The sequence below is a fragment of the Phoenix dactylifera genome, chromosome 3 (assembly GCF_009389715.1).
Source record: "Phoenix dactylifera cultivar Barhee BC4 chromosome 3, palm_55x_up_171113_PBpolish2nd_filt_p, whole genome shotgun sequence".
Taxonomy (NCBI): domain Eukaryota; kingdom Viridiplantae; phylum Streptophyta; class Magnoliopsida; order Arecales; family Arecaceae; genus Phoenix; species Phoenix dactylifera.
In genome coordinates this window covers 2,247,778-2,271,884 of record NC_052394.1, presented here as the reverse complement: position 1 = coordinate 2,271,884, position 24,107 = coordinate 2,247,778, and the positions used below count along the sequence as shown (strand labels likewise).

Genomic DNA, 24,107 nt, shown 5'->3' with positions numbered 1-24,107 from the left:
ACTGTCATGCTTCTGGACCATTAGGAGGAAGAGCACAAACTAATCTCACTGTATTTGGTTATCTCCTTTATTTTGGATTCATACTCTAAATCTTTATTGTGCACATATAGCAAAATTAACATAGGATAATCTCATGCTTGCTATTGATAACTCATTAAGCCTCGTATATATACCACTTTACTGCAACAATTCATGCAACTTGTTCTATTTAATAATGCATAAGGCCTGCATTAGAAAATAGGCTACTAAGCTTAAGGTAACTTGGATTCATGTTCACTGCCAAACACTCTCCTTGGATGCCTAATCCCAAATGGAGTAACCTCGGCCTCGCAAGTGTCGATCCCATGCCAGACTCGTCGAGGAAGGAACCTTCGAAAGTAGAACGAATTAGAGGACAGATTGGGTGCACCTGCTGCTAGCACCTGAGCTCGACCAGGCCTCCAGTCATCATCACCTCTGTTCTTCATATAGAGATAGCAAACCTGGGAATGGATGCACTTGCCAGTGATCTTGAACACATCAGTTGAGCATTCTCGAAATGGAATTCTTGGCACATCATCGAGCACGGTTGGGCCTAACTCATCGACCCATTTTGTGTGCTTGGTTCTGAGACGGCGTACCAATATGTCTGTCAAGTTCGAGTCGCCGAATCTTAAGCTTACTTGGTCTACTGTGCCCGCCCCTTTGGTGCATGTTGTTTCGATTAAGATCGTGTAATTGCAACTATCCTGAAAAGACTGTAACAACTATCGATGACCATGGTTGGAACGAATTTTTCTATATTATTATTGTGCAAATTATATGAAGAGTTCTTGCACAAACATAGCGATAGTAAGTAACAACTGTTTTGATTTGCCACAGTTCCTGAAATTTAGTATGATATTCTAAGAATAATTTAATAATGTCATTTAGATTTAATGATATTATTCAAATCATAATGCCAGGAATAATAATATTACAACAAAAATCATGGTCGGAATGCCAGCTATTTAGACAATCATCTCTTAAAACTTAAGCATCGGTATTATGTATAAATTAGTTCTAGTTAATCATATTCAGAATCATATCACACAAATAAGAGATATATTTTTAGGGCATTTCACATTACTTTCATTTTACTGTTGTGAGCCATTATGTACCACAAAATTACCAATATGATTATCCACCATCCTCTTTTGGGTTTTTTCTTGGGAATAAGGTCATGTTTATTATTTTCAATTATAGGGCTTATATACGTTTGCCGACTTTGGCATTGATATGAAGTCGGCACATAAGACCGACGTTTAGAAATAAATAAAGCCGGCGATGCGTGCAGAATTCTTTGGTAAAACCACCGGATTCTGTTTTTGCTGACTTTAGTGGGAAGAAACACTAGAAGCATACGCACCTTTGTGGAGTCGATCGGCATCGACCCCCCACTCCGCTTCTCCAAATCCGCCTCCGAAGCAGCGGCAGCGGCACTCAAGAAGAGAACGAGGAGGAGCAAGGGGAGTCCGCCGCCGTCTCCGCTGCCGCCACGGCCAGCGCCACAGTCGAACCCTAATAGTGCCACCCCCTTCCTCCTCTCCATCTCTTCCCCTACTCCTCTCTCGCTCGCCCTCCTCTTCTTATATTACGCCCTCGCCCCGTTCTCTCTTTCTCTCTCTCTCTCTCTCTCTCTCTCTCTCTCTGTGTGTGTGTGGTCCCTTCCTTCACGGCATCAAAAAGAGGTGATTCGATTCGATCTGGTAGATTTTTATCCACTCAGTTCTTGCTTTTCTTCTTGGATGTTTGCCTTTTCTTTAGAAAAATGTAATTTTTACGCTGATCAAATTACTTACTTGCTGGAAGGCTGATCCTTTATCTCAATCTGGTGTCTTGTTTACCCATTCTTTTGGTTATTTTAATTCATTGTATTATTATTTTTTATTATTAAATCTAAATTTAGGATAACCCGTGCTTCGGGTTTTGGGATCTCTTTTTGATGGGCATTTATTCTTATTAAGGAGTGGAACAAAGAGGCGGAATCCCTCATCTGATGTCTATAGAACAATTGGTTTTAAGTTAGTGTTGGTGGCGTTGCTTATGATTATCACCGATGTTGCAGTGAAATGTTCTCAGTAAACGAGTCTGTAGAAACGTATAAATAATTAAGTTAAGAAATATGAGAGCGGTTTTTCTGATCATGAAATCTAGCTGAAAATCCACTGTCTTTGAGTGATGTATTAATCAGGTGTTTGACTTCTATTAAGAACCTAGGAAGTTTAATAAGTTTTCCATAGGATTTGTAGGTCCGTTATCTGATTGGATGCAGTTGTTAGTGTCATTTGTTCATCATCTGAGGTCCTTTTTATGCTCTTTTATTATACACATAAAAAGGATGAAAATTTTGGGCGAGATCAGTTGTTTGTTATCCTAGTTTAGTTTCTATTAGTGGTGGATTTCATGATTAAGTTCACTTTAAGTGTTTTCCCCCAAACATATTGTTTTCCTTTTGTCATCTGTCTTATTTTGCTTTCTATAGGTGCGTATCTTCGCTTCCTAGTCCTTCCAGGTTTTGCATATTTTCGCTGCAAGGTATATTTTTTTCATTCAGGCTGAATTCTGAGCACGTTTTCTTTTTAGTAAACTGGTTGAATGTAGGTGATATATCATAAAACAAAGGATTGAGATGGTTTCACCGCCAATGAGGATTTATAAAAGCCCTCGTGCTGTATTTTCCCACAATTTGAAGAAGAGAATAAGGTTCTGGATTTTTACACATATTTTTCTATTTTAATGCATCATTGGTGGATTCCATGGCTTTCAGTTATATTTCAGGCTTGAGAATTTGTTTGTATGATCAATGGTTCTATTGTTTCTTAATGTTCAGAGTCACTATTGTGAGCAAAAACCAGAGCATCCAAGTAAAATTATCAGGAAATGACCATCCCATTCCAAGTCAGGATAACTTTTTATCTCACACCACTTGTCACATAAAAAGCAGTATTCCTTATTCTTGTCAAAAATTGCATGAACTTGGCAGCAATTTTGTGAAAAAATCATCTTCTTTCAATATAATTTTCTTGAGAGAAGAACTGTGATCATGAATCACCTGTTTGGTGTTCTGGAAACTACTTCTAGATATAACCATAAAAGGTTTGTCAGCATGAAAGAATTTACTGGCAGTCTTGTAGATGAACCTGGTGTCGTACTTTCTTTCACCATCTAGTGTTCTTACTCGGTAGTTTGCATATCAGAATCTTCCTTGTCGATTGCTCCTACTTCCTTAAGCTGTGCCGATGGCACAGATTGATATGGAGAACATAGGTAGCATGTACAATGGTGCATCAATATATGTAAAAAGCAGCCATAAAAAAGTATATGTGCGTTTCTCAGAGGTTTTTCCACATATTATTGGAAAGAGTTGTAGCCTCAGGAGTGGTTGGCGAATAACCTCAAATTAGGCATTTGACATTCTGGAAATTATGATAGCTGGTGAATTTTTGCAAGTCATGGTTTCGTGAATCTGAATTTGTCAACTGTATCTTCAATAATTCATGTTTGGATGGTAATGATAACAAAGTTACTTATTTTGATTTCATTCTTCCTGTGATGAGGGGGATTCCTTGCACCTTCAAAATTAGTTCTCTTTGTTAGTTGAAGTTTGAAAGTCAACAATCTGCTCTTCTCCTTGATTTTTAGCAATTTCATCTGTTGTTATGGATTTTATTTTCCTTTTGATAACCATGTTGTCTTTTAGTAGGCTTCATAGCATTACCGTCGGAGAGATGATATCTCCCACTTCTTTTGTATTTCTACCTTTATCATGCAACCATCGGATTTTCGTTATGTACTTTTTATAATTATTCTTCCTTGGTTTATTTGCCTGCAACCCCTCAAGAACACGTGAACCAATAAGACTTTATTTAATAAGATGGAAAAGTTGGAGACAATTTGTTAGCTATTATATTTTTCCATTAGAAGTAAACTCATTTGAGAGATGATCTATGATGATTGGTTGAACAGGGAAAAACCTAGTAATGTTTGCCAGGACAGGCTAGTCAAACTCTAGAACTTTTGGAATGCAAAACATATGTTCCAAAATAAGTTTGCCAGGACAGGCTAGTCAAACTCTAGAACTTTTGGAATGCGAAATATAGGTTCAAAAATATGTACTCCTGTGATAATATGTTACCACTCCCTCAATCTTCGTTTTCTCAAGAACTTCACTAGTTATAAAGTGGGACCTCTACGAGGGGTTTTAGTTTCAAATGGAGCTAAACCGCTAATGTAAATTTATAATATCAGCCATGGAACCAAAAAATTATGAGGTTTTGTCCGTTCCTTTGCTTCATAAGCTTTTCCATTATAAAATATTAAAGATTTATGAAGTACTGCATCATCTGCTAATATATGATTATCAGACAACAAAACGGAGCAGCACTGAGTACTAAAACGCTATAATCCTGCATCGATGCCATTTACTCTTTATATTCTGTTATTGTGTTTGGTACATTCTGCTCAATACACCAGATAATGACCATGTCAGTTTTGAATATCTCATGCTTCACTTGCAGCGGTAGATTCTTTCTGTTGGGAATCATCCTAAACGAAACAAATCATGACACTCGTCTCTTTTCTTATGGACTGCAGGGTAGTTTGAGATGGGAATAATCAAGAACAGTTTCTCATTTTTACTGGGAACTGGTTGTGGTATATACATTGCTCAGAATTATGATATCCCTAAAATAAAGAAACTTGCATATATATGGGTTGATAGGGCAAAGCAAGTTGAAGAGACTTACAGGAAGCCTAAGAAGAAAGGTGAAGACTAGTACTTTGATGTATAATCTTTTTATGCTCATGGCATCACGAATATTAGAGAAGAGATAGGTAACCAAGGAAATATCAGATGAATAATGTAGTGCAAAACTGAAATGCTCGCTGTGGCAATCACATAAAGTGGGGTCAAGTTTATAACTGCAAGTGATTTTCTTGTAGTTGTCTTAATCTTTTGTTTTGAGTAGATGCACATTTCACATTTATGGATACACTTATGGTGGATGCTGCACTTTCTAACATATCCTTCGCTTGGTAACTACTGTGCTATGTTATTGTTGAACAATATTTTGTCTGTTCCTCTTTTTTTTGGTACAATCTTGCCTGTTCCATATGACGTGGCTAATTCATGAGCTTATAAGAAGTTTGCTTGCTGAAACTGGAAATAGAAAATGATGATTCTACTAGAGATGCCCCATTGAAATGCCTCTCCTTTGATTGGCTACACTTTCAGACATTTGGCTGAAAGATGGAAAGAGAGATGAAAGTGTGGTGAAGCACATCCTAGCTATCACAAGGGAACTACTCTATATATTGTTGCATCAGATTGATATTTCTTCTAATTTTTTGTGCATTTTATCTTGTAATTCATATGGATGTACTTTTACTAAATTAATATAATGAATCCGTTTTTACCTTCCCAAGAAGGCACATTTTTGCTCAGGAACATCACAGGGAACGTATAATCCATGTTGAAGTCCTTTTACTGGGTTCAATCGCGCTGAAGAACGCTATTGAAGCAGCAAATCTAGTAATCCGCAAGAAAAATTTGATCCGATCTAACTGTACTCTCGTGGAATGGAGAAAAGTTTTTAATTTAAGGCATATTCGGTTCATGTGAATTGGAATGGATTAGAATGAAATCGAAATGATCTTATTCCTCTTACCTATTGAGTTCGTGATCAAAATCGAAAACGCGACATAATTTTAATACTAGAAAAATTTAAAAGTTACATTTTGGAGAATTGAAGCATTTTTTATTTTTCTCTGAAACTATTCCAACCAAATGATCCCGATTGGCAGCATGAAATACGTCCACATATCAAATTATTATATGTAAAGTTACGAATGGATGGAAAGAAGGCATGAATAATGCTCAATTCAATGGACTAACGAGATTAATCAGATATTCAGATTCTACAAATTGTTATTGGCTAAAATAAATAATATTCTGTCCGGGAGGATTCCATCCAGTCCGGAAACGGCCAGATGACCTCGTCCTTACTCCAGAGCCGGGATGCCGTATCCCCGGATAACGTACCCTTCCTTTTGTCTCCACTCCTTTTTATAATCGAACTTGAAATGATTTCAACGCTGATCGGCATTTCCACTTCCCCTGGATATCCCCTTCCTCAGATGAGCTCTCTTGTCCAGTCTCCACTGTCCCAGCAAGCGCCGCTACGAGGGCCCTAAGAGCACAAATAAGAATCCAACCAACAGCAGCTCGAGAAGAGGAGGAGGAGGAGGAGGAGGAGCCTGGCCTGCTTCCATTCGACTTCGTCGTCCATGTCGTCGTCCGTTCTCTCGATGGATCCTTCCGATCCTTCCTTCTGGGAGGAGTTCTTCACGGGGATGCTGAAGCCGGCGGCGGCCACGGCGGTGGTTCTGATGGCGGTGGTGCTGTCCTTCATCCAGAAGCTGGGGCTGGAGGGGGAGATGGTGTATGCCATCGCCAGGGCCTTTCTCCAGCTCTCTGTTATCGGGTTCGTGCTCCAGTTCATCTTTACGCAGAAGAATGTCGGGTGGATCATCCTCGCCTACTTGTTCATGGTATGTTTGTTTCCTTTTAATTCATGAATTTTTTTTAGGTGCAATAGATGAATCTGGGGCTTCCGTTAGTTGGGACACTGGAGTTCTTGAAATATAGAGCTGCAGGGCTAATTAGTAGGAGATATTATAACGCCAGGCATGAAAAAGATTCAATTTTGAGGCTACAATCATTTGCTTTAATTATATGTATCATTTGCTTGTAGAAATGGTTTAATCCATGAAGTACGGTAGTTGTTTGCTTGAATGGCATATCATATTTCAATGGTTGTGTGACAAAAGAAGAAAAATATTAGGTCTACCTTGCCTACAATTAAATGGAGATCCAAAATTTCTGAGGTGTGATGGGCACCAAAGACGAAGAGGATTGTAGAATGTTGACAAATAAATGGTTGCACTACTCAGAGGAGGCATAAACCTAAATTGGGGAGTCCTGATGCACTGGAGAAACATCTATTTCCAAAGAAACAGGTCATGTCGGCCGATAAGACACTAACATTCCGGACCAAACATCAGCAAATGGCATATATCCACTAATTTAAGGAATATATACCTTGGTCCTCTAAAATCCAGGGTCTAAAATGGATCCTATAAAATAAGAAAGACCCTAGGAGATATAGACAACTAGAATGATGCTTGACCACAATGACCCGACCATCCACAGGTTATGTTATTGTAAGTTGAGATAGGCATGTTCTAGCTCCTGATATGCCTGTAAGGTTTTAGGAAAGAAAACTAAAGTAACCATTTGTCAAAAAGAAAGTATGAAGTACTTGTGGGTGCATCATGAAAGGCAAGGGAGTATCTATGAGGGTTTTCAGATGCCTGAAAACATCATTATAAGTAAATTCTGGTATTCCGAAGAACATGGGATCAGGGAAGCAATGGCCACCACAAATTTCATTCACTTCTCTCTTCAAACCGAGTAAATGCCACTTTTTTCGCTATCTTAGTAAGTAACTTTCAAGTATTGTCCCCTGTACAGTAATTAGTTTCCAAATTGCATTGTTGTCCTATTGAAGGCCAAGTATACAACCTGCTGAATAGAGAAAGTAATTTACTAATGAAACAATACCCTCACCCACCACCATAACCCCACAAAGCCTTCATCAAGATAAGTTAGGCTATGAAAGATCATTTTAAATAACGTGGATCCATAAAAGGATTGAGCAGGGTCACAACCTGCCTTCAACATCATGTGAACCCACCAATGAATTGTCAGCATTTTTTGTTTAGCCCAACTTGGTAGATGGAGAGTAACTACGAAAAAAGAATGATCTTTTTATATTAGTTTATGTTGATACACTTATCAGAATTCTTATTATACTCGGCTTCACTGTATCTGAGAAGAGTTGTTTTTGCTTAGCCCTAGTTGTTCTAGATCCATGCTGCACGAGACAGACTTAGATGCAACATATGGAGCTGTCTTTTCTGGCAGTCTTTCGCTTGCACCTTACAAATTCTGACCATGTCAGATTGATTGTATGCTCGCTCCTTTGGTTGAACATCGACTACATTATGGATATGTATAACATGCACAGATAATCTGAGACACATCAATGGTGGTGAAGTTAGCATAGATGCTAGAGCATTTATAGATCATAAAGTATAGAATTTTGATTCAATGAAGGCAGAGCATTTTATGGTTTTCCCAAGGAATACCATACATTGGTCATGCATATGTGCAGTATACCTTTGTCAAGAGTAGATGCACTCTTGCAGCCAGTGCATAACTTAGTTAATACCATATTCCTGTGGAGAAATTTGAACCAAAAAAAATCTTTAGAACAAGGGGCATCATCTTCAATCTAAGCCTAAGATGACCGTAGGAGATCTTCCAGCTTTAATTATATTTCCAAATAAACAAGATCAGTCATGTTAAACTCCTTGGACATTGCTATCCTTTTGTAGGAAAAAACAATAGTTGATTATGATTGCAGCAATATCAAATAAAAGCAAACTGCTTATTAAAAACTAGTTTACAGCACATTCATCATCATTGCCAACCTAGTAGCAAGACTTGCCTTCAGCCATAACTATAAAACCCAAGCTTATAGCAGAAAGAGATTAAATTTATTAGGCCCCATAAACGAAGTCCAATGTAACAATAATTCTGGAAGATGGCAACTCTGGCATCTTCAAGCTTGTAAGTGTTTAAGAAGATTGATGCAAATTCTCTGAATCCTGAAGATCCTCTGCATGTTCTATATTAGAATTAAAATTCAGTAGCCATGCCGGTTACTGCTTTTGCATCTGCTTTCTTTCTTTTATTAAGCAGAGATCATAACATGAGCAGAGAAATGATCATAGCATTTTACTATGTCAAAATTACCATTTTGATTAGTATGAATGTGCTGATACATTGCCATGCATCTCCATGCAGGTATCTGTTGCTGGCTATACAGCAGGTCAGCGTGCAAAGCATGTTCCTCGTGGAAAGTACATAGCTGGGGTGTCCATTTTGACAGGAACAGCAGTGACCATGTTCTTGCTCGTTGCACTGAATGTGTTTCCCTTCACTCCACGGTACATTATTCCTGTTGCTGGCATGATGGTAGGTAATGCAATGACTGTGACTGGAGTTACCATGAAAAAGCTCAGAGAAGATCTCAAAATCCAAAAGAACCTGGTTAGCCCCAACTTACTGATTTCGGATATTGGAAGTCCCCTATGTTAGTCCAATAAATGTTATAATAAATTAAAATTTTCAGTGTGCTATATTTAGCATCTAAATAAAATTTAAAGATCCATGGTTGGTCAAACCATATTGCATGACCTATAAAGAAGCTGCTATTTATGAGGTGTGTTAGTCTTTCGCCTGGTTCTGGACTTCTAATAATATCCTGGGAAGCAATTTTGAGGAGTCCTATCAAAGAGCATTAGGCATTCTGATGGTATGGTATCTCGTGTTGCATCTAAAATGTCTACTTGATAATTTTATAATATCTTGGTATTCCTATTAGCTCCCCTCTTGTAACATTTAATCCATCCCGTCATGATGCATTGTTAATTTCGCTTTCTTACATGTTTTTGCTAACAGTTCTCTGTTCTTTCTTAATAGGTGGAGACAGCACTGGCTCTTGGTGCAACACCACGACAAGCAACACTTCAGCAGGTGAAGAGGTCTCTAACCATTGCATTGTCACCAGTGGTGGACAATGCGAAGACAGTGGGTCTTATATCTCTTCCAGGTGCCATGACCGGTCTTATAATGGGAGGCGCATCACCCTTGGAAGCTATCCAGCTGCAGATAGTTGTCATGAACATGCTTATGGGGGCATCAACAGTTAGCAGCATCCTGTCAACCTACTTGTGCTGGCCTGTGTTCTTCACCAAAGCCCACCAATTGGAACCCAAAGCTTTTACTGCAGATTAATTGCTCCTTTAAAATAAAAAAACAGCATAAAAGTACTGTCCATTAAGTCCCCATGCACCCCCCTTGCCTCCCCACTATCGACCATCAACTGTTTTATGATCTGTGATGCAAGCAATTGAGCTTGGTATGGTAAAGTTGAGCTGTGTCTGGCTGTAATTTATTTCTGTCATAGGAACATTTTCTTCATCTGTAGTTTTGGAGGAAAACTAAAGCTTCAAATGAAGGTTCCAGTTGTTGCTGCAGAACGCAATGCTTTTAGAGCATTTGTTGTGAAGCTCATGTCTACAGACACAAGTTTGTAGGAAAAGGGAATTTGCCATGAAATATCTTCCTTATTTTCATTTTTGGGTGAAAGGAGATCACTTTCTAAAAAGAAATATTTGGATTTTGCTGGGCCGTTTTATCCCAGTTCTCGCAGCTACCATAACAATATTTTTACATGTGCATAGGCCTGGATTATGCGTGCATTATTAATATGTTTCCTAGCCAGTTTCATGCATTCGTTTAAAGGTAGGGGCATCATGTAGTCCAGTAAAGTTCAAAAAAAAAAAAAAAAAACTGGTAACCTGTTTCCCTGGAAATATAAAAATAAAGTGTTTTTATTATTTTTTTTGCAAATTCTCCAATAGAAAATGGATTTTTTTTTTTCCCCCTGCTGTGCAGGTAACGAACCCATTCCTCATCCAAGAGAATGATTTTTTTCACAGTGCTTTCTTGAGAAACTTGTCAGGCTCTCCAATTTTTGCCATGCATCATCTGGAGTTTCTTTATATTTCTTGAGAAACTTGTCAGTCTCTCTCCAATTTCTTGAGAAACTTAGAAGTTCTTCAAACTCTAATGAAACCATCAGCAATCCTTTCCAAATTTTCTGGCTTATTTATTTTTTTTATAAGTTGTAATTAGGAAAAAATGTAATTTGAGGCAGTTTTACAGAGAAATGCTGCTTGTCCTTTGGTGTTAGATGGCCCATACTCTAAATTTTGTGCTATGGTAAAAATAGGAAGCACCCCACCGGAGTCTTGCAGGCTAAGTATAAGTATGGAGAGGCCAATAAATCTTTTGACTCTATTTTAGCGTTTAAAAAAAAAGAAAAAAAGGGACTCGCGAGAGTTCAGGCGGTGACGGAGCCCGCATCAAAAGACGCCCCTGATCTGATCTGATCTGATCTGAGTCGAAATACCACGACTCTGATTTCGTACAAACTTTACCTTGTTCTAACCATTTGCCGCTTATCATAATCCCGATCTAGATCAGACGGCCAACAGAGTGAGAAAGACGGACCGGAAAACAATTGGCCCGGCGGCCAACGTACCGGAGAAGACTTTGTGGGATCTGACCATCGACCTTCTTTTCCTCTCTCTCTCTCTCTCTCTATATATATATATATATACCGTCCCATCCTTCCTGTTCTGATTTCTGAATTCTCGTCTCTCCCCGTCTCCGACCCTCCCTCGCCAAATCTTTCTTCGCCTCTCGCCATCTTTGGTTTGCCCTCATCGCCATGAAGAGGTCTCGATATCTACTGATTTCTCGCCGCCTCCTCATCTTTTACTTTTTCTGCTGCAGTATTCCTGGTAAAAGAATCGAGTCCTCTTCTTTTTATCTTTCTTCTGCTGTTTCCCCGCCCCCTTCATTTTTTATTATTCTATTCGATGCTCCTTTATTGGTATATATACGGTAAGAAAGATCACGAATCCTATCGTTTTATATAAGTTTAAGCGAATTCGATTGATTGCTATTGTTAATTGTAGCGCTCTCGTTTCCTACGATCCAAAATTGTGGTGATGATAGGAATGGAAGGATTAGAGAACGAAGCTTTATTTGTGTTTTCTTTGGAGTAGAGGTGGGAGAGTCAGGTCGGCAGATAGGTAGGTTGCAGACCATCAAAGCGACCTAAAGTGCTGGATTTGCTCAAAGAAGAACAAGTAGACCAGTCTATATGGGAGAAGAGTCTATTCGCATGGGGTGTCCTTAAATAAAAGATGGATGATGGTCTTAGATGGCGGCTTTCAGGTGGAAGTGGTAGAAGTAGTAGGAGGTAAGCTAGTATAGTAAGACACTGGGGAAAGATTGGGAGGCATACCAACCAGGATGAGGTGAGGGCATATCATGTTCACCGAATTGATAGGTGAGGATTTTCATAGCATATTGAAGGATCTGAAAAGAGGAATCTTGAATTGATGTAGTGGAAACTTGCTGGAAGAAACTTTCCATTCCGAGGTGCTTTTGCCTCCATTCGCGACGTAGAATAATTACTGATTGGTCTCTGACTATACCTCTTCATTGTTAATTGCAGTTTGCATGAGCATTAGACATGTCAGAAGGGACAAGAAAAGCAATAGTTTTTAAAGAAAGAGGAAGTTATCAAAGTACCGCCAATTATTATTTTTTGGGACCTTGGGGGATGTAGTTGATATATGAATAGTAGGACTTGCTTGATTTGCTTTGTTGTTATTAATTTTATTTCACAAACAGGAGACAGTGTAGTCTACAGGAAATGGATGTAAATATATTTGCTATGCACCGACTTGAAAGAAGAATGTAAATTTATTTGCTTTGAATCGACTTAAGCAATTGTTTGAAAGAAGAATGTTAAAGGAGACAGTCATCCATTGTCATACTTTGCTCTTTTACAATAGTTCTTTTGTTCCAATATGCTTCCTGGTATGAATTAATATGTTTGATTTCTTTTCATCGAAATATCTAAAGTTTCTGGGGCCTTTTGTTAATTCTTCGATCCATTTCAATTTCCAAATTAGTGATTGAAGGTTTTGCTTTTGTAGGAATTATGTCAACAAGGCTCGTTACCCTTGGTTCAATTGAACTATATCAAACTCATGAGTGGTTTCCTTCCAAACCAACTATTTATTTTTCTTGTCAAGGAGACAACAGGACAATTTTGCCAGATGTGAAGCAAACAAATATTTTGTACACTTTCAATGGTGAAGAATCGTGGCAGGTTTGTGGCAATTGCATATAATGGATGTCTCAAAATTTACTGATTCTCTTTATTTTCATTTGGGTCATAAAATAAATATTTAAGTAATATACTAGTTTTAAGAAAAGAATGATTAAAATTATATCAGATAATACCAAAAAGGACGGACAAAGATAAATAGCAAGCTCTATCCATTTCAATTCAACTTTCTGAATCCTACTATGCTATGAATATTGTGTACAAAACTAAAATATACCCTAACCTGCCTCTGGTTAATCTGCAATCATATTTTAAAGCAGGAATCTTCAACTATTCTCTAGAATTATATAAAAGGACTGTTGTTCACATGGAATTAATCTCACTTTAATTAAAGTTCAGCTATGCCTCATTTGTATTCACTGAATGGTTCAGTGATGGCCTACTCCTTGAAATCCTTCTTTTATCCACACTGTTAAGCTACATCCAGTCTTTCAGTTTTATTCTATTTTATTTTATTTTGAGTTTCTAGTGATTATGAGCACTTTTAAGCTAGCTTTCTCATAGCTTTTATAGATGGCTTGAAATTTTCTCGAGGTCACCATTTAGAAGATTGCCCATTTTATTTTTTTCCCGGTGAAACTCCAATGCTATAAAAGATCTGTTTCAACAGAGGGCTGAATGAATGTCATGGTTTTGTAAAGTAATATAGCACCTAACAATGTTTAAAGTTGAAACCCATGCAACTTACTGTCTGTAAGTATTTAGAATGCTTACTTCCAAACTTTAATTTCTTCTTCCATCCTTAGTTATTACAAAGGTCCTTTATGATGCTCAGATGTCCCCAGCGAGGACCTTACCTTAATGCCATCATCAAGTGTTCAGAACATGTTTCCATCACAAGTATGTAAAAATCCAACCATCTTCCTTGACAACCAAAATGATCCAGGCTTACACTTTTCAGTGGCCGAGACTGGAACTCTTGTGAACTTTCTAAACCTATTTTCCCTAGAAAGTAGTTGATCAGGGTAAGCTAGAAGCATTTTTTTTAGCGCATTGAGTTGGAGCTTGGAGGAACTAGCATTTCCCTAAATTGTCATAGTCTAGAGAATATCACATTCATCAACTCTTATGCTTTGGGTTTTAGTATATCTGGATAATTCTGTTTGGCAAACATGTAGATATGCATGGTATAGTCTGAGTTTTATGAGGAGTGAACTTGAGGGCATGATTTTAAGAAAATATATATGTTTACCCTCTAAAAAAAATTTCTTAAAACATTTCATTTGAATGGCAAGCCACTTTGTCTAAATGAAGCCACTGCCTGTGACAAGTTCTTTTAGTATCATCTGGGTAGATTTTTATGCTTCAGCTTCAGATCACCATCTTGCTGATGTAGAGTTTCCCACCTTTTTTAAATTGTCTACTCCAACTATCATGCATCAAAACTTGATTTTTCAATGCATTGTCTTAGCGTACGTTGGAATGTGTCTCAAATGAGGATAAAAGCGATGCTGTCACTAGCACATTCGGCATTGGGTTGATGAGAGCCGGCAGGCCTGATGCCTGATACGGTATGGGCTGATAAAAGCCAGCAGCCTGATGCTGGGTGCCAGTGGTGGCCCAAAAAGGTATGTGCTGACCGGCACATGACCAGCACTTGAAACCATTATTTCAAGGCAATTTATGGCCATGCATTATCTTGCTTGCAGCCTTTGACAGAGCTTCCAGTTAAGAAATGTAAGCGATGTGGTTTATATGAGGCGGACGCTATAAAATCTGATGACGTTTTTGATGAGTGGGAGCTATGTCCTGATGACTTTGTTGATGGAAGATATTCTCATGTCAAGGACAAGGAATTCAATGCCACATTTATATGCCTTGAGTGCATTGCTTCTGCTGGTGAGTGCAATATCTAAGTTTAATTTTTCTGTCTAAATTTTTTGTCTTCTTATTAACTACTTGCCAATGCTGAAACAATAATACCATTTATTGCATAGTTTTCAGCAGAACGTTCTTTTATTTATTTCCTTTTTTTATTTGTCGTAAAATTAGTCCAGTACTTTTGGATCCATGGATGATGATACTAACTTAATTATTACATAATATGATTCCTTTGAATGTAAACTAATATATAACACTCATTGCTTATATTACGTAAATTAGTCAGTTGATGGCATGACTCTGATTCTGTGCTAATTGTTGTGATTGCAGACTCTAAAACTGCCAGCTCAGATAGCAAGGCTGCAGTCAAGAAACCGAAAGTGGCTCTAGTGGTAATCATATGCATATTGGCTTCTGTTGTAACTGCCATTGGAATGGTGACTGCATATAAACTCTGGCAGAAAAGAAAGAGGGAGCAAGATCAGGCACGATTTCTCAAACTCTTTGAAGAGGGTGATGATATTGAAGATGAATTGGGCATAGGACATGTAATATAAAAGTAACCTTTGTTGGGATAGACCAACCTTTATTTACTTCAAATGTAAACCATGTGTAAATATGTTCGAAATTTTTGCCGCCTTATGTCCTGTAATATAGGATTGTGTCTGAGATTCTTCACTTGCAGTAAATCATGAGAACCTTAAATCTGCTTACATTTGATCTGTTAACATGTCGGCCTTGTCAAGCAAGATCAATTAATAACTACTCTTTTTCATCCCCACTATCTAATCATGAACAAACCACGAGTCTTGATGATTATGATTTTGGTTGTCAGCCAAGTTACAGAATTTTCTCGACGGCATTAAATCATATGGCCAACATTAAGAGCTAAGATTTTTTTTTTTTCATTTGCTAAATGACTAATGAGACAGATTGGGTAGCAACTAACCAGTAAAGAATCGTGAATTATTCACTTAAGCACTATGCCTCTTGGTGAATAGCTATCAGACATGCAGGCCGGTAGGCAACTGTCATCCTCTAGTTAATTAAGGCAAATGTTTTCAGGCGCCCCAACTAGTTAGCCGTTTACTGGAGAGTAGAAATGAGGGGTCAGATCATATTTGTGCTGTAAAGTTTATAATAACGAATCAAAGGAACAATGAAATGACTCTCAAATATCTCAGCACCTTTCTAACTACACAGCCTTGCCAAGTCCCACCAATTTCTAGATATACGAGTTGCCAAGGGCTAGGCCGTCATGATCTTATTCAAACCATAAGAAAACCTTGCTTTTCTTAGATCGCTGGTAGCACTAACTTAGCCGATTTCAGATTTACCAAGAATCATGCCACATATCTGCACAAGCTGCATCCTTTTTCTTCTCCCTTCGCTCAGAAGTATAAATAAATTAATCTCTTACGTAGTCTCTCTTCATCGCAGAGTGACATGCCCTAAGATATGTCCCAAGACTGAGGGAAAAAGAAATCTTGAGCACTCCATCAAAAGGCCCAGAATTTAATTGTTTTGCAACCACTAACATCTTAAACGAAGTAAAAGAAAACACCTAACCATGTAAAGTCAACACGATATTTTTGAAACTACTAGCATCTACTGGGACACTAGCAACTTGTGACATCCCAAAATTTGCCATCTCCATTGGCTCCGCTCCATCCGAGCCAGGCCTCACCAGCTAATATTGTGAATCGAGAGAAACCGGGCATCAAACTTGGAAGTCAAAAACAATCCAATTTAAAAGAAAAAAAGGACTTTTTAGTCCTGGTGGATAGATGGATGACCAGAGTTCAGTTATAGGTCCAAATGTACCATTATGTGTGATGCAGGTGCATCACCCGTGGACCTGAGCTTCCACCAGGCACCTGACTTAAATTGGACTCAATTTTAAGCAATCACTGCTCCAACTACTAAGAAAATGGGGCAGCAATAGAACAAAAGATATATGAACAGTAGAAAAAAAGGGCAGATCATATTTATATAAAGTTTTCTTTATTCAGCTATACATAATATAAAGCGCTAATAGGTAGCAAACATATTCAAGGCAACCACAAGAAAACAAAGCACAAAGCTTTGTGATACAGTCAGCAGAAATTTTATTGGTACTATGATGAAAACGTTCCATCAAAAACTACTAGCAATTACTTCCACTTCTTGAACTTCCCTCCAAACATACCCTTCTTCCCTCCTATCATACCATGCTTCCCATGCTTGTGCTTGCCAAACTTCCCATGCTTGAACTTGCCGTGGTGGCCTGGCGTGTGCCCATAGTAGGCCCCCTGGGGAGCATGATGAGAACCATGAGACATATGGTGCGCCCCATAGGCGGCCGCTGCAGCAGCTGCACCCCCAGCTAGCATCGCTCCCATGTGAGATCCATGTCCTGTAGAAGGTTTTTGAACCAGTGTTTGTCAAAGAAATTAAAGACACCAAGGATCAAACCTTTTCCAAGTAACCAGGTCTGCGAGGCTCATATTATGGACTACAACATAACAAGGAATGCAAGATGAAGGAGCCTGCATTCTTAGATGAATGGAGATGGATCCTACATGTTTTCGGTAACAATTCATACACTTAAACAAAGAATAAGGACCTTCTAAAATGAAATTACAGCTTCTAATCATACAGCTGTGCTTGTTAATACTGATAATGAATGGATAAATGGTCGTGATACTGTTAATAACTAAAAGCAACAATGATTTTGAAAATGACATGAACAACCTGGGAGGAATTAGCCTTAATCAAATTCTTTTTCAGATCACTAAGGATTAGATGATTTATAATACTAATAGAGCAGAACTGATGGTTCCATGGATTTCTGTGACTCGAGACGCAAAGACAATCTACCAACAAGGAGGATGAACCACATGCAAGATCTACAGTACAATATTTGCTAATGATACATACCTTGATGTGGAGCAGATGGACCGGAATAACCTGCTGGTGGGTATCCCTGTGGAGGGTACCCTTGAGGATATCCCCCAGGTGCTGGGGGGTAACCTTGAGGTGGGTACGCCCCAGGTGGTGGAGGGTATCCAGAGTGGTGTCCTGGTGGATAATGTCCATGTGCCAAGTCCGAAAAGAATCCTTTCTCATCATGCTTATCCTTCCCACCTCCCATTTTCTTCAGTAAAGCAGATGATGCACAAATCAGTCGATAAAACCTGTTGTGTTAGTTCAAAATATAACCATGAAAGAAATTTCAAGTTGAGGCTTTCACTTGACAAATATTAACCAAAATAGTGCCACATTGTCCAACAACTAGTTAATATGCAACTACTGAGGGGAGAAAAGGCATGGTTGACTTCTTTATCACTTATATTTGTTGACAAAGGCTCTGAAAAATATCGTGTCAGTTATGAGGAAAAATAAGCATTCTTCCCATAAGTTAAGCCCAATGGAGTGCGCATGAAGCTTGTCCGGCAATGGTAGCTATTTTCAGTAACATTGATATCTTAGAAGGTCCTATGCTGAACGGTTTCATAAAAATGGCCCCTCTGGAAAGTTTTTTCACCTTGTAATCATGTAAATTACCTTGCAAAATGAACTCTTCCTAATAATAACATATAATACGCACTATGCAAACAATACAGCTACCAAACCAACCAAGTATAAAATCAATACTAATAAAAGTGAAAAATCGAAAGCCCATACTCTAATCAATATGTACTTGCCTTTAATTGTCATTATTTACTAAAGTTGCAATCACAAACAAGAAATAAGTTTTAACTCCCGCTTGACCACTTTATTGCAACTTCATCCAGAATTTCTTGAAGTTCAGTTAAAGTTAAAGGAAGTGTCTAAACGCATCCAGTGTCCCCCTCCTTCCCCCGCCGCCTTCCGACCCGCGGGAGTATACAATGAAAACTTCCGGACACTCATGCCCGATCGTGAGACTGCCTGTTGAACGTCCGATGGCACGTTGCTCCGACCTGAGCTATGCAACAACGAGATCTCCCTTGATCCACCCCAAAAGACCATCAAATGCATAGCGACAACGCAGGGACGCGGCAAGATCGCAACTACCCGGCTACACTCACTCCTATCGGGTCACTATCCTATGGCTGGAAACACAATAGGAAACGACCTCCGTCATCACATGCATTGAGCAGGGTAGGGATCAGCAACACAGACCAAAGGCACCGCGCCTCGGCATGACTCTCACAGCACCGGCTGCTTACAGGCAAGGAGCCAGAACAGGAAGACAATGAACAAAATAAAAAGAACATGGTATGCAAAAGTAAAATGCATACCATGTGTATAGTATGTACCAAGGAGCACATTGATACTGATACCTTATTAGCAGAATATAATACAGCCAATGTGTACTGGTACTCTAATCCTTCCTAACAGGAGACATCCTACCCTTTGCACAGCCAACCTTTCAATATCTACGACAAAGGCAACCACAGCCGTTCATTATAATTCATTAAAAAGAACTATAACAAATCTAGGTATTCACAAATTTTAATATGACATTTTAAGGGGGTAATTCAGGTTGAGTGAGATTAACAGTGGCAGCTTCAAATTGCATAAGATTTCAGCACACTTTTAGCTGTAGATATCGAGCATAACTATTAGTATGGTAGCCTATGCGTTTGTTGCCAATCAATGCAATTGGCTGTGGGGAGAAATGACAAAAACTTGAGTTGAGCCTGATCTGGGCCCTAAAAAGGTTTTTAATTCAAAGATACAAGCCTGTTTTTTGCAGTTCAGAATAAACAGCCTACTATGGCAGAGCTGTCAATTGCCACATTTTTGGTTGATAAAATCAGGATGTGCCAGCTGTCCAAATTATTTTTTCCCCTTTAGTTTGGTCAGTTTCAGTTTTGTCTTGTTTAGAAATTTTGTTGTAGTTTCTGTATGGATTATCTTTCACTTTTCTTGTAAGAATTTCCAGCTGGATATTGGTTTGACCGGCCATTCTAATCTCATAAAAGGGAAGGCAAGTTGATTATGTGATCCAAGAAAATATAATACAGAACGGCCCCAGTCACTCTCCTCTCACTACTTTTAACTTTCTTCCTCCTCATTTTCTCTCCACAAATCTTTCTTAAGTCTGACCTGTATGAATCATTTTCTTCACTGTTTACCTGTTAAAACATATTTCAAAACCATACAAATAGGCCGGCTACACCCTAAATTTTACTTTCTAGCTTATTTCCCCTTGTACCATTAAATTGAATCTTATATCCTCAAGTCTTATCCCTCTACATATGGCTTATTGCTTCTATCAAATGAAACAGCTCCCAAATCCTTCTTGAAACCTTAATCCTTTAATTACTTCACAAAAAAATTCAGTTTTAGTGTGATAAATATCCAGATTCAGCAATTTGCAACTTAATTCTATGAAGCCAACCAACATGCTAATATTTCAAGAAAGCAAACAAGTTTTAAACCCTTTATAATTTAAGCCTAAAGCATCCGATTGTTTTACACATTATCTACATTGGATCACCGGTTTCAAGGTACATAGACTCTAGCAGTTAGTAAAATTTATTAGCAAGCACCCTGCAAATACAATTTAACATACATAAACCCACCAGATTCAATCAGGAAATCCACAAACACTAATTTCCCAGGATTTTTAAGAACATTCATATTCATAATTCCAAATACCTTCATGTCATTTATTCTTCTTTTTTTTAAAAAAAAAGGTTTTTAGAAACTTTGAAACCTGAGAAAGTCAATCATCCAGCTAAACAATTCTTTGCCCAGTTCTTCTGACACATAGAAAATACGCTTTATGATTCGGTTCATGTACTTAATATATCCCATCAAAAGAACACCGCTCTGTAATAAAATGACAACCTTGCATAATAAAACAAAGACTTTGGATCTCCATGATTTAAGGCAACGTAAACCGTATAATCAAATCTACTTCCAGGGAAACATGCGTTGGATATGCTCTATCTAATATAATAATCAGTCATGTACTTTCTGTTATTCCAAGTAGTTAGCATCCGTCCGACCAAAATTTCCGCCAAACCTAGAGAGATCATTCAAACAACCACTAGTTCACGGATTAATATTATAGAGATTGATGCAACTTGTATTCTATTTTCATTGCCTCCTCAACTAGCAGGGAAAAAAGTGATCAATATCTTTACCTCCATCACACCCAAACGTACTTAAAAAGAATGATCTCATCCCCCAAAATCTAATAATTCTAGAACATCGAGCAAGGGGAAGAAAAGAAAATTACACACCCTAGGCATACATAAAAGAAGCGACACAATACTCCTTATATCTAATAATTCGACATATCATGATAAACGATCACAAATTTCTACAGGTTAATTTAATTAAAAAATTTTGCGTTACCCAAGCCAATCAGAAAATTAGGGCAACTCGGTGAACATATTTGCTTTTAACGATTTCATGTTTATGGCATCATACCGATGAATCGGTTCCAATTTCTGAAACAGACTCGAGCATGATCTACTGTAAAAGTCTCAACTTTCCAACGAGAAATCCATCAACTACAAGAACTTACTTTTTTTGAACGAAAATTGAAGCAATCTTCCCAAAAAAAGGGGAAAAAAAATGCAGCAATAAACCGATCAAGATTTGATCTATAATCTAGTCAAACAACAGATTGGAGAAACAATTATCAGAGAAAGAATTTATAAAACAAAAACAAGAACAGACGAAGAAGAGAAGGCTTGCCAAGAACGAGGAGAGATCCGAACGACTCGTCGATCGGCGAGAATGGCTTCGGAAGCAGTGCACGTCGCGTAGGGTATCATATGCTTCCATTTCCGGATAGTCCGCGGGCCCCACGTGTAATTGGACGCGCGGCATCCCCTAGCCGTTTAAAATTACGTGGCGGACTCCTGTGTTCCCTTCGCACGCTTATCATTGACCCTCGCACCTGCCAACTTCGCCCTCTTGCCGAACGACATCTTATACACCACGCCGCGTACACCCCGTGGCGGTGCACGCGGCCAATCACTGCCGCTCGTTCTTACAGATTTTATTTATCGAGCGCTGATCTAAATGCACCGCTAAAGAATGAACTCGTGCATAATTTTGTGGTCCACAGGACCACAACCTCTAGAATATAATTTCTCGCGTTACGTATCATATTCCTCTAGACTTTTTATATATTTTATTTTGTGATTTCCAAGAATGTATTTTTACTATATTGGTTTGATAAACTCGGTTTTACCATTAAAAAAAAAAAGAAGAGGAGCAAGATTCTCCAGACCGCCGACTTCATGGATATCATTCAAAGCACTACAATTCCAAATTTCCAAAGAAAATGATAGGTGCAATAATTTGTGATATATTGAGAATTCCGTAGCATTTGTCAAGGGAATCAAACCTCTCTTTCTATCTCAATTATATCCTACACCACACACACAGTAGTGCAGGAATAATCTGAGATGAGATAAGAGAGGCGAGAATCCATAAAATTTGTGGAGCCCATGGAACGATGAATGAAGACTATAGACATAAAAAACTTGATGAGCATGGTGCAGCGCTGATGTGGTGTACATGATGTAGCGTATAATTTTTTCTCTCTATGTCTCTTTGCTGGGGCTTGTTAATTATTAGATGGACCTGAATTTGCAGACCGAGCCAACTGTCACTCGCCACATTATCTCTCCTTATATTTAAGCTCTTCAAAATCAAAATTGGGCGGAGAATTCATCTTGCATGTGGCAAATGACCATCGGCCAATCTACAAGATTGGGTCCATCTAATAATTTCTCCTTCGATGGAGGATGATTCTATGGTGGATAACTAATAATTTATTTTTTTGACTATCAAATTTGAAGGCTAGCATTTGGAATTATGATGTGAATACCACAAATATATGCTCAATTATATGTTTGCATGTGCTTATGTAGATCCTACGTATTTTAAATGTATAATAAGTTTATATTAACATAGGCTTGTAAGTAACTCAGTGCATCAATTCTACCAAGGGAAAGGGAAATGCATTTATCACCTTTTTTAAAAAAAAATAATCAGAAGATGTTATTGGAGGGAATCAAGCATTTTGCATCTGGTTCTTGTGCTTTCGCAGCCACATGCTAAAAGGGAGATGCGGTCCCTTTTTTTACTTTTTGGATATATTCTCCTTCAAGTGGGCAACATAAGGGGATGGCAAGTTGGATTGAGTCTAGGTTCATTGGAATATAGGCACAACAATAATTAATTTTAAGCTAAAATTAGGAGTCCATTTACTTGATGCACTTGCATCATTCTTCTTTATTTTTTTTTTTTGGTTTACTTCTTTAAGCTAGACATGACATTAACACTAAACTGAATTCAATCAGTTTTGCGCAGTGGAACTTGTTATATTATGCTCATCGCCACCAAGTATGAAAACTGGGTGTAAATCAGAAGCCAACACATGCTACATAGAGTGCATAACTAAAATCCCATTTAGAACGTCCAAGTATCATTGTAATTTTAAGAAATCGAATCATGTTTTTCTGTCTTTTTACATGCTGGTAAATCTAATATTCTGTGATCCCTGATGATCACCTTTTCAACACCAATACTTATTGGAGTATGCATTTTTTGGCATATAATCTCAACATGCACAACTAAAATATAACATGATCACTTGTATATACTTCGTTGGCTATCACAAATTGCACCGGTTTGCCTTCGCTTAAGCTGGGCACCTTGAGTTATACCTTAATAACAATCAGGGACAAAGATTTTAAGGTAAGATTGCATCTAGTAGTTCATTACATTCTGGTCGGTATCTTGTTGTAACAAAAGAATCTAGCTGCATGTTATTAAATAAAAGGCTGAAGTGCAACTATTATGCAAAGGAGTTTTTTCAGAAAACGTATTATCATCCAAATGCCGTTCAAAAGCTTGATTAACATATTTTTGTACAAAAATGACATCAATTTATTATTCTCACGTTTTGCCCTTTGTTTTTTTCTTCAAAAAAAAAAAAATGTTGATCGTGTTTTGCCCAAAAGCATTAATATATTTTCATTACCTTCATCCCATAGCTCATAAAACCATCACTTTCCAAGGCTTTATATAATACAAACAAGAGTGATGATTGATTAACCATTTGCCTGATAAAACAAAAGAATAAATCACTAACCTCATGGATGTAAATATAAACAAAGAAATATTCCAAACTATCATTAACCTCGTGATAACAGAGACAAGGTCTACTGATGGAACCGGGTAAAATGGCAGCATGCTGAGAACATCCATGCGTCCTTTGTTTTCGGACCATACTTCGTGAACTAAAAGCCCTCCACTAGCACTTTGCGGGATGAAGCTACCACCTCCCGACTAAGAGAGAGCTGCACAACAGACTGATAGGACCCTAAGAAACCTGTTCAAAGTAAGTCTGAAATTATCTCACAA

The 24,107-nt window shown here is 38.1% G+C and overlaps 4 protein-coding genes across 13 annotated transcripts; 2 read left to right on the top strand and 2 right to left on the bottom strand.

Annotated features, from left to right (window-relative positions):
• Window positions 1–45: 45 nt before the first annotated feature.
• On the bottom strand, window positions 46–1,614 carry LOC103710010 (embryo-specific protein ATS3A-like). Of its 2 annotated transcripts, none has more exons than XM_008795577.3 (2): window positions 1,388–1,614; window positions 46–737 (listed from the first exon to the last, which is right to left on the bottom strand). In XM_008795577.3, the coding sequence occupies exons 1-2, from the start codon at window positions 1,568–1,570 to the stop codon at window positions 252–254; spliced, it is 669 nt and encodes a 222-aa protein (XP_008793799.2). In that variant the 5' UTR covers window positions 1,571–1,614; the 3' UTR covers window positions 46–251. The 2 variants fall into 2 exon arrangements, with proteins under 2 accessions (XP_008793799.2, XP_008793806.2); XM_008795584.3 differs by having other exon boundaries at window positions 46–728.
• Window positions 1,573–10,284, top strand: LOC108511366 (UPF0014 membrane protein STAR2). Of its 5 annotated transcripts, XM_039124239.1 has the most exons (7): window positions 1,628–1,709; window positions 2,504–2,556; window positions 2,623–2,724; window positions 4,615–4,785; window positions 6,157–6,570; window positions 8,951–9,093; window positions 9,629–10,284. In XM_039124239.1, exons 4-7 carry the CDS (start codon window positions 4,626–4,628, stop codon window positions 9,941–9,943), a joined length of 1,032 nt encoding a protein of 343 aa, XP_038980167.1. In that variant the 5' UTR covers window positions 1,628–1,709; window positions 2,504–2,556; window positions 2,623–2,724; window positions 4,615–4,625; the 3' UTR covers window positions 9,944–10,284. The 5 variants fall into 5 exon arrangements, with proteins under 5 accessions (XP_038980165.1, XP_038980167.1, XP_038980168.1 ...); XM_039124240.1 differs by lacking the exon at window positions 2,623–2,724; XM_039124237.1 differs by lacking the exons at window positions 2,504–2,556; window positions 2,623–2,724 and having other exon boundaries at window positions 1,573–1,709.
• A 1,042-nt stretch (window positions 10,285–11,326) lies between these two features.
• Window positions 11,327–15,516, top strand: LOC103710021. Of its 2 annotated transcripts, XM_008795595.4 has the most exons (4): window positions 11,327–11,517; window positions 12,727–12,902; window positions 14,570–14,759; window positions 15,072–15,516. In XM_008795595.4, the coding sequence occupies exons 1-4, from the start codon at window positions 11,445–11,447 to the stop codon at window positions 15,296–15,298; spliced, it is 666 nt and encodes a 221-aa protein (XP_008793817.2). In that variant the 5' UTR covers window positions 11,327–11,444; the 3' UTR covers window positions 15,299–15,516. The 2 variants fall into 2 exon arrangements, with proteins under 2 accessions (XP_008793817.2, XP_026661789.2); XM_026805988.2 differs by lacking the exons at window positions 11,327–11,517; window positions 12,727–12,902 and adding an exon at window positions 12,969–14,488.
• Window positions 15,517–16,699: 1,183 nt separating this feature from the next.
• Window positions 16,700–21,616, bottom strand: LOC103710035 (glycine-rich protein A3-like). 4 transcript variants are annotated; one of them, XM_008795617.4, is made up of 3 exons: window positions 21,423–21,616; window positions 17,661–17,877; window positions 16,700–17,136 (listed from the first exon to the last, which is right to left on the bottom strand). In XM_008795617.4, the coding sequence occupies exons 1-3, from the start codon at window positions 21,555–21,557 to the stop codon at window positions 16,895–16,897; spliced, it is 594 nt and encodes a 197-aa protein (XP_008793839.2). In that variant the 5' UTR covers window positions 21,558–21,616; the 3' UTR covers window positions 16,700–16,894. The 4 variants fall into 4 exon arrangements, with proteins under 4 accessions (XP_008793839.2, XP_026661795.2, XP_008793847.2 ...); XM_026805994.2 differs by having other exon boundaries at window positions 21,405–21,527; XM_008795625.4 differs by having other exon boundaries at window positions 17,661–17,917; window positions 21,423–21,524.
• Window positions 21,617–24,107: the final 2,491 nt, after the last annotated feature.